This window comes from Lemur catta, chromosome 5 (genome assembly GCF_020740605.2).
Source record: "Lemur catta isolate mLemCat1 chromosome 5, mLemCat1.pri, whole genome shotgun sequence".
NCBI classification, from domain to species: Eukaryota; Metazoa; Chordata; class Mammalia; order Primates; family Lemuridae; genus Lemur; species Lemur catta.
In genome coordinates, this window is record NC_059132.1 from 7,146,660 (window position 1) to 7,159,940 (window position 13,281).

The 13,281-nt window shown below is 40.2% G+C and overlaps 2 protein-coding genes across 2 annotated transcripts; both read right to left on the minus strand.

Annotated features, from left to right (window-relative positions):
• Positions 1-530: 530 nt before the first annotated feature.
• SLC25A2 (solute carrier family 25 member 2) lies at positions 531-2,094 on the minus strand. Its single transcript, XM_045551035.1, has one exon. It carries the CDS (start codon positions 1,877-1,879, stop codon positions 974-976), a length of 906 nt encoding a protein of 301 aa, XP_045406991.1. The 5' UTR covers positions 1,880-2,094; the 3' UTR covers positions 531-973.
• An 8,897-nt stretch (positions 2,095-10,991) lies between these two features.
• On the minus strand, positions 10,992-13,046 carry TAF7 (TATA-box binding protein associated factor 7). Its single transcript, XM_045551034.1, has one exon. It carries the CDS (start codon positions 12,554-12,556, stop codon positions 11,507-11,509), a length of 1,050 nt encoding a protein of 349 aa, XP_045406990.1. The 5' UTR covers positions 12,557-13,046; the 3' UTR covers positions 10,992-11,506.
• Positions 13,047-13,281: the final 235 nt, after the last annotated feature.

The window sequence follows — 13,281 nt, forward strand, 5'->3', positions numbered from 1 at the left end:
GACTGGTAGAGGCACAGAGGATAGTGAGTGATCCAAAGTAAATTGACAACCCCTAAATGGGCCAATAAAACACCCCGGAATCTTACCCAGGCTACGACCCAGCAGCCAGAAGCTAAGAACTATTATTGGCCACATGGGTCTTCATCAAAGCATAGTACCACAGCTTGATAGTCTACATCACAACAAACAATGCAGAATATAATCCCACTTAGAAAATGAATAGCGCTACTTTAAGAGTAAAGTATCTTGGGAAAATCCAGGATGCCTACTCTGAAACTTTAACTCAAGAGTGTGAATGCTGCACCAGTACACATGTACATTCTCCTCCTAAAAATCTAGATAGGCATTTTGGTTTTCAAGCACCACATAAAGACTTTTCAAAACTTCAACCACCTAGTATAGTGCACATGTTAAATCAGAATAAACCTGTTTAAATTTTTTAAAAAATTCAGAATGGTAAATACAGTGTTTAAAGAGAGAGTTTAAAAAAACAGACTTTAAAAGAAACTATACATCTTCAATGGGTTAAGCAATATGTATGCCTGTCTTCATGAAACATGGCCAATTCTGGGTTTTTCAAGAGATACTTGAGATTATAGATGGAACCAAATTGTGTTTCACTCACAACACATGACCATCCAAACAGCATGTACACATACAGGTTTATGCAAAGGCCCAGATAGAACTATATTGAGCCTTTCAGCTTATGTACATAGGGCCAACCAGGTCACCCTGTATGTCCTACCAATGGCAAGAACAGCAACTTTTCTATTTCAATACAACTATGGGCAGAAATTATATGATATAAAATAGAGGTCCTTCCATAAAGTTTAAGATTTAGGGTAGAAGAAGGGAAGACAAAACCAAAATTCTCATGAAGTCAAATAATTCCACGTTGGTGGTGTATTCTGTGAACTCCAAGATGAACTGTAGTCCTCAAACTCATCCTTGGATCCAGGTTCACCAAAACACTTCAATATGCTTCCAACTGGCTCATCATCATCTTCCTGCTGTACTCATAGACCAAAAATAGTGACCCATTGGCAGGGATTGCTCGAATCATAGTAGCTTTCAGTCCAGAATATAAGGCTGCTACTCCTTCATTTCTCACAACACTTAAAAGGGTACCTGTAAATCCTGCCTGTTTTCCATGCATGGAAAGAACCTGAATTCTGGATTTAATACAATCCACTGGGAACACGACAAGCCAGAGGCAAATTCCAGCGACTCCACCACTTAACATCAAATGAACAGGACCTAGTTCATCTTTTGATCTCCCTGATGCAAAAAATGATCGGCTCAGTTCATAGCCACCAAAGAAGAAGAAATAGCCTGGTACTTCTTGAAGTAGAGTACTCGAGAGTCCGTTGTAGAAGCCTAAGGGGCCATCTTTTCTAAGGATACTCTTCACGATGGACCAAATTGTATCGTGGCTTTTTGCTATCTTCCCTGACGTCTCCATTTCGTGCATGGTCTGTAGGCGGCACTTCACAAGCTCCGTGGGGCAGAGGGCCAGCGCAGCAAACGCAGAGGCCAAGGACCCGGAGACTGCAGTCTGCAGATCACTCAGCTTTGCCCGCTGGTCCAGTCCAACCACTTTCCTAACAAACTGTTGGCAGAAGCCGTAGCACATAAAGAGGACGGAGTTCTCAGCGACGTAGGCCATCAGCGCGGGGCCGGTCCCCTTGTAGAAGCCGCGGAAACCCACCTGGGTATACGTCTTCAGGAAACAGTCGGTGAGGCCCTTGTACAGGCCGGGAAACGTCTGCATCTTCACTTTCATTGTGTCGAAGGGCTGCCCGGTCAGTACACACACGGTGCCCCCTGCGGCCCCCGCCGTGAGGTCGATGGCGGCTTGGATGCCAGGACTGGACTTCATGTTCGCCCACTGGTCTGCTAGACTCAGAGGAAGGCACCAACTCTTCCGAGCGCAGGACCGGCTCTAACGTCCTGCCGCGGAGAGCGCCGGGGGCGGGTGACTCCGCCGCCAGGTCTGGGCTTTCACTCCGGGGTTGGGGAGGCTGCTTAACCCCAGGTTGGCCGCGGGCAGCCCGCCCCACTGCCCTGCCCCCACACGGAAATAACCCCCAGCGGGTGGCCCCGCACGAGGCTCACGACCGCGCCCCCTTGTGGCCCGGACTGAATAAATACTTTTAGTGAATTGTAATACAGCCATTGAAAGCTTTTCGATAAATTCTTGCAATTATGGCGAGAGGCTCTAGGCACCGACATACACCTGGCGAGGAAAGAAGCTTTCCTATTCTGCCAGAGCCTCCCGTTTCTTACCAGGCGAAACAAAATAGGAGATGCACTCAGTTGAGACTAGCTTCAAAGGTCAATCTGCAGAAAAAGAGCTTTGAAGACAATTTGAGGTTTGCTACATTAGAGGTGGCTGCTTTTGATCAGAAAACCCTCAGCGAGCTGCTCCTGCTCCTCACTCTCCTAGGAGCGCCGTGGGGGGCCCGAACCCGGCAGATGCACTACTCCGTGTCTGTGGAGTAATGCTGCCGCGTGGCAACATCGCCAAGGACCTGGGGTTGCAGCCCTGGGAGCTGGTGGAACACGGAGTCCTGGTCATTTCTGGAGGTCGTATTTATATACTGTTTTGCGAAGACATGTGCTGGAAAAGAGCTGTGTGGCTCCAGCACTCAATGCTTGCTAAGTTTCAAGGTTCTTATTGAGGACCCACATAGCTTTATGCAGTAGAAGTTCAGCCTACAAATAACAACATGTCTAGCTTCCAGGGCAACGTGCTGTTTTGGATATTAGTGAGGGTGCCAGTGTCAGGAGACACTTTTTCCTCCCAGATGTTCATAATCCCAACATTGGGACAAATTCTTTCCAGGCGTACATTCTAAGCTCTAGTCAATCACAGGTAGTAGAAACAAAATCTGGGGGAAAGTATGCTGAAAGCATTCTCTCTTTCATTTAGAAAACTTTCCTTGTCTAATTATCCTTGGCTATCAATTAATATTTAAAAGTGAGGCACTGAAAAGCAGAGCATGCATGGATAGTTTGTCAACTAGTCTTCATTGTAGTAAGTAGTGATCTGTCCTTCTGAGAATGCCCAACTGTCAGTGTTTGCTGTTCTTTTCTCTGAGACCACAAGGTTTCTTCAGAGAATAATCTTCCAATCTTGACTGGGGAGAGGGGGGGATAGGCTATATACCTAGATACTGATTTAATCAGAACAAGATGGGAGAGAGGGGTGACATTCCTGCAGTAAATATATACACTTTCCCATGATTTCCTTGTTTGATGCTGTACACCCCAGCCTTCATCTGTGCCTACTTTCTCTGAGTTTGGGCCTTCTTTGGTTCAATTTACCTAGAAAATAAATTTTCCATCCTCTGTGGGATAGGGAAAGAGTTATCCGGCTTCCTAGAGTAGGATAGGGATCCTGGACATCCAACAACTCTGAACACAGACTTAAATGTCATGTCTCTAGCCCTACACCTTGCCACCTTCTCTGAAATCTTTTGCTTGCAAAAAAATTTGCCTCTCACAGGTTCTATGTCAAGTGGGTTTGTCTCCCTTTGGTATAACTCCTTGCAGACATTTAGCATGTAATTGTCTCTGATCTATGAATTCCTTTATCATTTCTCTATTTTGGCCTTCTGAAAATGAGTTGACATCTCTTATTCACTGTTGTCTCATCTCCTATTCTCTTTGTCCTCAGGGGTTTAAAAATCCTGTTATTTTAGCAGGCTTTGTGATAGAGAAAATAGATAATGTGAGAACAATCTGCCATTTCAAAGTAGAATCTTAAGATTTTTAAATCCTTCATGTCATATTTGAGGGATGTTTTGTTTTCATCCTCAGGAAAGGGAAGGGGGAAAGTATTTTTAATACTTATTGTAGAAGCGCTATCTAGATGAACAAATCTAACTTCTAGATGTATTAAATGTGATCTAGAAGTTATCTAGATGTATATTTAATATTTTAATGACCACTGATTAAATGTTCATTAGTTACATCTGGTCCATTATTATTTAAACACACACACTAGATTTTTCAAGAGGTGCAAGATAGGTAATCAACTGCTTTTGAATTATGTTCATTCACATATTTTTGAGAAGCCTAATTACTAATCATCTTGGGAATTAGACTTCAAGTTTTCCTATCTGAAGAATTCAAAAATTTGTACTGTGTTATAGTAACAATTATATCAGCCATTTTAAGATTGATATAGGTGCTCTCATTTTTTGATCAAACATGCATTTAATTATGAAAATAATGCATGAAATTTAAATAGCTATTGAGTGCTGACTATATTAAAGGCATTATGTTGGGTATTATTATGATATTACTGCACTAAGTACTAAACAGTAAGAGAAACTATTTAAATGATAATATATTAAGTAGACTTAGCTATAGTCACCTAACATAAATTAAAAAGCTCCCTTTGAAGCCTCCTGAAGATTAAGTCTACAAATAAACATTGAATGCCAAATGAAATGGACAACTATACATTTATCCAGTTATTTAGAAATGGTTTGGGCCATTAGGTATAATCCTTAAGACAAAGGGAGCCCATCATCATATACTTGCAATAAATATAGCAAGTCGAAGGCATTCTGAGTCCAGTGAACTGGCATATACTCTGCATTACCATCTCATTATGGAGAGAGCCTAAAACATCATTAAGGTCAGTTACTGTAAAGGTGTTAGTTACTTCAGTGACATTTTAAAAATGTTTTACATCTTTTATCCTCCATGCAAATAAATGGGTTAAGTTCTATATTGCTATTTTATGTACTTTGGCTGTATGAGCAGCTATGCTAGGCAATCTCTGCACTGGATCCCTTTGGGCTGCAGGTCATGATGCATACATGCCTCCAGTCATTAAGCACTGCTTTTGTGAGTGAAAAGACTGCTTTTGAGAGTGAAAAAAAATGCACTCAGTGTGTTTTTCCTCTGCTCTCAAATCACAACAATCAACACAGAAGACTTCTGTGACCAAATATGTGGTGGAGGGTTCTCAATTTGCAGTGGACACCAGCTGGGTGTCCTCCAATTCAATTCCAAAACTATCTACCTGGAGAAAGCATCAAATCCCACAGGCTGGGGGCTCAGTCCCCAAGACTGCACCACCCCCCAGACACCAGTCACAGTTCCAGGCCTCTGGACTGTCTGACTGACTGGCTTCAAGTTGGGGTTCACATGACCCTCTCTTTGGGTTGGATTAATTTATGAGATTGGCTCACAGAACTCAGGGAAACATGTTTACCAGTTTGGTATAAAAGATATTACAAGGGATACAGATGAAGCAGATGAAGAGATGCATAGGGCAAGGTATGGGGGAAGGGGGACGGAGCTTCCATGTCCTCCACAGGGTGTTACCCTCCAAGAACCTCCACATGTTCAGCTATCCAGAAGCTATCTGAACCCAGTCCTTTTGGGTTTGTGTGGAGGCTTCATTACATAGCCATCATTGATTATATCTTTGGTCATTGGTGATCAACTTAACCTTCAGCCCCTCTCCCCTCCCCGGAGGACAGGGGGTGAGGGTGGGGCTGAAATTCCTAACTCTCTAATCCTGCCTTGGTCTTTTTGGTGACAAGTCCCCATCCTGAAACTACCTAGGGGCTACCAGCCATCAGTCAACTCGTTAGCATACAAAAAGACATTGCTTTGGATTTTAGTATTTGTATGCCAGGAAAAGGGTCATTTGAAAATGACAGGATAAGACCAAATATATATTTCATACTATTATAGTTTTCTTCACTTCATCTCTGATCAAGAACACATAGATGCTCCCAATTGATATGAACACCCAATATTAGACTTTGAATTTAAGAGTGAAGGCTCTCCATCTATCCACTCCACCTACTCTTCTTTTTTTGTTTTAGAGACAGGGTCTGGTTCTGTCACTCAGGCTGGAGTGCCGTGGCACAATCATATCTTACTACAGCCTTAAACTCCTGGGCCCAAGTGATCCTCCTGCCTCAGCCTCTTGAGTAGCTGTGACTACTGGCATTTGCTACTGCACTGGCTAATTTTTTTTTGTAGAGAAAGGGTCTTGCTTTGTTGCCTAGGCTGGTCTCGAACTCCTGGCCTCAAGCAATCCTCCTGCCTTGGCCTCCCAAAGTGCTCAGATTATAGATGTAAGCCACTGTGTCTGGCCCCAATTAGTCTTCTAATAAACTCTATTTTTTTAAATGACATTTATGTACATGTATTTCTTATATATTTATGCATAACAAACCACCCCAAAACTTAGTGGCATTAAAAAACAATAAACACTTGTTATATTATAGGCAGCAAAGGCCCCTGGCCCCTTAAAGGTTCAATGAAAAATCACTGACATGAGGCAGATTAATTAATAGGAGAAAAGACACATAAATTTATTTAATGTGTATAAATGGGAGCCTTCAGATACAGGGCAAATTGTCCATTTTTATGCTTAGGTTCAACAAAGTATAGATAGCTATATAGAAATATGATTGGACAAAAAGGGTATGATCTAATGCTAATAGACTGAGTAGGGAAACCCAGCAAGGCCTATCTAGCTTCTTCTTAGCCACTCTGAGCATGCAATCCTTCCTTCTAGATGTGGTACAGGGCCCTCCCTGGAATGGGGGTCTTATGGCCTATAGTGAAACAAGGTAGGTCAGAGAATTTCTTTATGGACAGTTTTCACATAGAATAATTTTAGGTTTTATCGCTAGCTTTTGGCAAAGGGGGTTCTGGCTTTATGACTCACCTTGAGGAAGGGGAATTGTAGTTTCTGTGGCTATCCTTGGGGAAGAATGGGATTGAGAGACAGGAGGATAGGAGGTCAGAGAAGAACTTTTGCTTCTGAGGCCTTCATTTTGGGGTAGTTTCTAAACCCCATCAGTATCACATTATTTCTGTGATTCCAGAATTCCAGAGCAGTTTCTCTTGATCTGAAGACCTGATTTCAAAGCTGCTCTCACACTTTAGACTTTTTATGGCAGTGGATGAGAAAGAATGGGGCCAAGTGAATAAACATTCAAAGAAAACAGAGCACGCAAGAAGGAGCCCTTACCCAATAAAACAATATATTGTAGAAGTGCACACATTCAAAGTCAACACTGGACTGTAACTGTTGTTTTCAATTTTCTCTCAAATTAGTGTAGTAATTTACTTTGTACTCTGAATTTAGCTGCCCAATCATCTAGGAGAGAAAAGAGAGACATCTAACCTTCCTCTTTGGCTCTTCCACACAGAGATATTGTATAGATACTGTCTGTGCACATAGCAAGGGAAAGAACAGGACTTTTAAAATAAATATACAACATTAACCATACACCTACTAGTAATGGGAGATAAGATACCAGCTACTATAGGAAAAAGAAATTGAAGCACAGATGTTAGAGAAATTTGAGGAATAAAAAAGACCTGAAATGGCTGAGTAGTTACACTGCCCCTGCCCCTGCAGTGGGCTTGTTCTGCTAAGTATTCTTCCTGGAACCTTGTATACTCGAAATGACACATCTTTCTTGTGAATAACCACCAAGGACTTCAGAATAGAGCTGTCTTAGAACATTGTCTCTTAAGGTAAAATGCATTTCATGTGAAGCTTAGAGAATGGGTCACATGTTGCAATCACTAATTATGAAGAGACATATGGTGAGAAAAGCCAAGGCCTTGGAAAAAAAATAAAAGAAAAGCCAATGCCTTATACCTTTTGAAAAATTTTTCAAAACCCAAGCAGATATTGAAAAACCAAACAGATTGAAATTCTAGTTATCAGTAACAATTCGTGAGAATTCTTATAGAAGTAGACAAACATCCCTTAAAGTTAGTACTTAAAATCAGTATAAGACTATTGCTGGATATGAGTTTCCAATTCAGGGATACTGGAAACTCCAATATGGGAATACATTCTCTGCAAACTATAATCTGAAAAGCAATGCTTATTTCTCCCTAGATACGAAAATTAGAAAAAGAGAGACCACTGCATAGCTGATTTTATAAAAACAATTTAGAAAAAGCAATTGTTTCATCATCTCATTGTGATCAACAGAGTTGAAACTGAAATTTTCACATCTGGGAGCCCACATATACATAACTAAAGATAAATGTAAATAGCAGTGTCTCAGCATGTCCCAGTTCCACTAAACAGAGATATCTGAAGGACAATATTTTACACTGGAAACCAAGGCCAGGGAAGGCATTAATAGGGAAATAGTCTATACCTTCACTGAATTTTCAGACGTAGTTATACAAATAACAGAGGCAAAGGCCAAGTTCCATGAAACATATTTGATTAAACAGCTGAATTTATAACAGAGCCTGGCATATACTATAACTCTGCCTAAGACAATAGGCAATCTTAGGCAATTGAAATCATTTTTTCCCTGATTCTAACTAAAATGATGATGGTTCTGTTTTTAAGCACATGTCCTCCGGAGCATACATACCAGAAAATAATGGCAAAGGACCTTCCAACATTTTAGTGAAGACCACCACCCTTGACAAGATGAAGCATCTAAATCACATGCTCCTTAGTGATGAGACTGACTGGCCAGATAGGATTACCTGAGAAAGTAAGGTTTGAGTCAAGCCTCAATGACAAAAAGCTAGCCATGAGAATATCTGGAAACTGTTCAGGAAAAGGGAACTGGTAAGTGTTAAAGCTCTGTAGTAGGAAAGAGCTTAGCATTTGAAGTATATAAAGAATGTCGGTGTGGTTGTTATGTATTAAACTTCCTTCCTAGTCTATGCTTTCACTTAGAATTTTTACTGGAGGCCAAATGTACATGAATGTTTATTGCAGCATTCTGAGTAATGGCAAATTAAAAATGGAACAACCTAAGTAACCATCAATAGGGGCATGGTTTAAAATTAAGAAAAAAATCTGTATCATGAAAAAAAGCAGATTATATGTTGATAAGGATACCCATAATATATATGAGTGAAGTTACAGAATACTTTTTATAGCAAAATCATATTGTTTTGCTTTACAAGACTATATGTTTATGTATTTACCTGATTGTGTACCAAATAAAGCCCTGGAATAATACATATCAAAATGTGAAGAGAAGTTTGTACTAGACAATTGATGTGAGAGGGATGACTTTTTTTTTTTTTTGGTAAAATTTCTGCATTAATTTTTTCAAGGAGTCTTATTTCTGTAATATTTTAAAACACTAATTTGAAAAAGTTCTTAAAAGCTTCTGTTCATGAACCCAGAAATACTGCACTCATAACCAAAGGAGCTGTGAGAAAAATGAGTCTTTTATGGTAACCTAAATTTATTTGAAGGGAATGGATCCATCTTCAGTTTTTTGTTCTCAAAGTTTGTGTAACAGATGATTACTCTCCATTATGGAGTCTTTTTAACAGTAATGCAAAGCTAGCCATAAAGAAATAAAATAAATAAACAATAAAGCTATAGTAGTGAGCTGTTAATATGTTTATGCTATAGATATATTTGAGGCAAACTTTCTGCTGTAACCTAATTTATAAGCTTTGATTTAGAAAATTTCTTAAATTTGAATTCAATTGATCACATTTAAAACTGTTGTTTCCTTTTGAAGACTTTTCTACCATTTCAGTCACTCTTTAATTCAAATATTTAATCCCTGTTAGAGTCTATACCCTAGTGAACAGACAATAAAGTTTGCTTTTATTGTTCACTCACTATATTCCAGGCATTGTTCTAAATAAGTCTTTTATATGACTCAGCAGCCAACAATCCAATAGCTCTATGAGGCAGGTAATATTATCACCTTCACTTTATAGAGACGAGGAAATTGAGGTGAACAGAGTTAAGTTACCTTCCTAGGATTGCACAACTAATCACTCAATGAGGATACAAATCTTGGCACTACATGTCTTGACCTTAAAACTTTAACCCCTTTAGTAAGTTTGCAGTGATTAACAAACCAAAGTCTCTCAGTGAATTTACAGCCTACTAGGGGATATGAACAACAGGTAATTTAAACTTTAGTCATAACAGATTATTTATCCCAGTAGACCACAAAGTGCATGAGATTATAGACACTAAATGCTTAGAGTTCAGTACTTTACATCTAGTATCTAGAACCATTTGGCACAATAAATGTTGAGTAAATCAGAGAGGTAAGTGCAGAGTACAGGCAAAAGCCATTAATAGGGTTGCTTAACCTAGATGGAGGTCAAGCAAGCCTTGCTGGAGTGAGACTTAGTTTGCGACCTGATGGTTAAGTATGTTGGTAAAAACAAAAGATCAGAAAATGTGGAAAAAATTAGCCTTGGGAAGTCCCCAAATATCAACACGTATGATCACAGACCTGAGGTCTGGAAAACTGATTTTTAACAATTTTAAAAAACTGATTTTTTTTTAAACATTTCAACAGTTTCCTGTCAAACAGGAAATTTAAATGGCTTTTAAACATTTATTACATGAGGCTAATTATTTCCAAATTTTTTTTACATAAACCAGTCAGAAATGAATCGCACACAACTCTGCATTTTATAAATGGATCACTAATTTTTCCAAAATAGCTTAAGTGTGAGGCATTAGATTACCTTTAGAGCATAAAACGTTTAAAATATGACATTTGTTTAAGGAATTTTAAAATATCAGACTATGGTACTGACTTACTTTATGAGCAATTTTGATGAAATAATATGGATTAACCACCTATTAAATAACTGCAGGAAATAACTTGAAGATAATTAGAAATATCTTAATCTAAACCAATGGAATGGTTCACTGGAGTGTACTTGATACCCATTGCTTTGTTTCCAATATTTCATGCAGGTAAGTTTAGTGGTTTTTTTTTTAAAGGTACAAATAGATCTTCATACCAAAATTGGGGTAGTTTAGGAAGGCTCTGTACCTAATGTTTCCCAACTTCCAACAAGTGGATTGGAACCTTAATATAATGCAAAGATGACACTTCCCAATTTCTTTGCCCCTGCTGTGTTCTTCTTTTTCATAAAACTCAACCCACAAAACAGGACCCAACTCCACCAAAAAACCACCTCACAGGAGGATCTGACTCCCATTAACCATGAAAGGACACAACACATTATTAAGGTGAAAATTAGCTGCTTTTATTTGCTGTTAGAAACAACTCTATGAAACGCTTTGCATCTCTACGTTTGGGAAATTGCTTTGAATAGCTGGAAAAATAGCTATTGCATGGAAAAATATATGCAAACTAGCTTCACTGCCTCCAGACTAGGTTCTTCTTATTGATCTTAGATGGCATCACTGCAGTAATAGCAGCTTCTAACACATGGAGAAACGGTAGCAAAGTCCTACAGTGAAGCTGTGATTATTGAGATTGAACTATTCACTCCACTAATCCTCTAACTTTCCTACAATCACTTTTCTGCAAATACAATCCTACTTCTTGTAGGATGAACTAACAAATGAGATTTTGCTGAAAACAAAATTAAAAACAAAGGAGATAATTCAACAGAACATCCAGCAGTAGAGGGAATGGGAACTACTGCAAGGCCTTAATATCCAGGCCAAATGATGAAGCAAGGTTTTTCTAACGGTGACTAGTCTAAGGATTGAAATTAAGTATAAAAATTCTTCTCACTTCTCTAGGAGTGATTCTAGCTCTTCTTGCAAAGAGCTAAGCTGCTCCTTTTCTCGGTCTTCCTTTTGCTTGAGTTCATCCAGCACAGCCTGAAATCTGCTCTTGAGAGCCAGATTTTCCACTTTCATGATGAGATCCTCCTGTCGTTTTGCCCTGTCCTGGGTCTCTTGGAGCTTGCCTTTCATGTTATCAATTTGTTTCTGAATTCCCATAACCAACTGATTGGTTCCTTCATTTTCTTGGTGCTGTTCATCTGATGTATTTAGCTTGTCTTGCAGCTGTCTCTCCAGATCTTCCTCAGTGTCAATGATGTTTATATCTTCTTCATCTTGATGCTGTGTCTCATCTTCATCTTCACTGCTGCTGCTGAGGTCATTGAATATCTCCCGAAGCTCATCATGTTCTAATGAGTCATGGCCCTGCCTGTGACCAGACATTCCTGGAGAAGAGATATCAAGGCCTTGATTTTCTGTTTCTTTTGTTTCATCTTCAGCAATTATTTCCCAGCGAGTACTGACAGCTTCAGCATCTGTACTCAGCAACCGTTTCACTTCTTTTTCCACATCTGGAGATTCAATATATTTCTTCTTTGCTGTCTTCCGGAACCTTCTTTTTCTGACATTTTTTAGAGGCAGAGTAATTCCGTGGTTCCAGACAAACTTTTTCTCTTTGTCCTTATCCTTTTTCTTGCTTGCTTTGGGATCGGCACTAGCAACTGGCTCTTCCACAGGAGGATACAGATCACCATCAACCGTAGCTACAAGCATCTGGCTGATATCAGCCGTCTTGTAAAAGGTTTTTTTATCAATGGTTTTCAAGCTTTCCATAACACAGGGCAGATCTACCAACTTGGCGGCCAATGGGACCCGGTCCACTCTGACAATTCCATGACGTCCGTCAGGGTGTAACTCAATTGTCAGTCTGTCCTTCAGGTTGACATGGCCAGACTGTACTGCCCTCCTCACAGTAGAGGCATATTCTGGAGGTAGGCGTAAGATAAACTGGCTCTCTAGCTCATGAGGAGCATCATCTTTGCTCTTACTCATCTTGATTTCTTTGTGACTCACTTCTTCTCTTAATAAACACTTGTTGCACTAGAAAGTTCCAGCTACTGCAACAGTTTATAAAGACCAGTTTGTTACGAATAGAAACCTCTAATTACAAGGCGTTCTAAGCAGAACAGCAGTTAAGCGTCTATTTTTGTCTTAATTCTGAATTAAGCCCCAAGTCTTTTCTCTAAATATGCTGTGACTTAAGTACCAGTCGTTACTGACACAATGGCTTATTCAGAGTCAAGTTCATTCAATACAGTAGATTCAATGCCAAGTTCCAACCTCTAGGTGCCGCTGCCGGACAACGCCGAGAGAGCTAGCAAGCTAGCGAGCAGGAAAGCAAATGGCGGCTCCTGCGGAATGATTTTCGGCACAGAAAGTTAAGGTCCAGCAGTCACTCCCAATCCACAAACTTTCCCGGAACAAAGTTATTCAAAAAGCGGGGCGCAGTGAGCTCTCTTCGCCTCGGGTACTTACAATCCAGTGACGATTACGAATGCAGCTTGCCCGGGCCGGAGAGGACGGAAGAGGCAGCCGCTCGGCGCAAAGCGGCCGGGAGCCAAACGTCTCCTTCTCGATTCCTTTGCTCTTCCCACCGCTCAGCAAAGTGATCCACTCCTGATTACCAACGAAAGGACTCAGGATGCACACCAGGAAACCTCGCCGAGACCCGCAGCTCTCAGCGCCAGACGCGGCAGCTCCGGAAGCCTCCGTCCCGA

Coding starts and splice junctions, on each gene's coding strand:
- SLC25A2 (XM_045551035.1), bottom strand. CDS start 1,879: ATGAAGTCCAGTCCTGGCATCCAAGCCGCCATCGACCTCACGGCGGGG.
- TAF7 (XM_045551034.1), bottom strand. CDS start 12,556: ATGAGTAAGAGCAAAGATGATGCTCCTCATGAGCTAGAGAGCCAGTTT.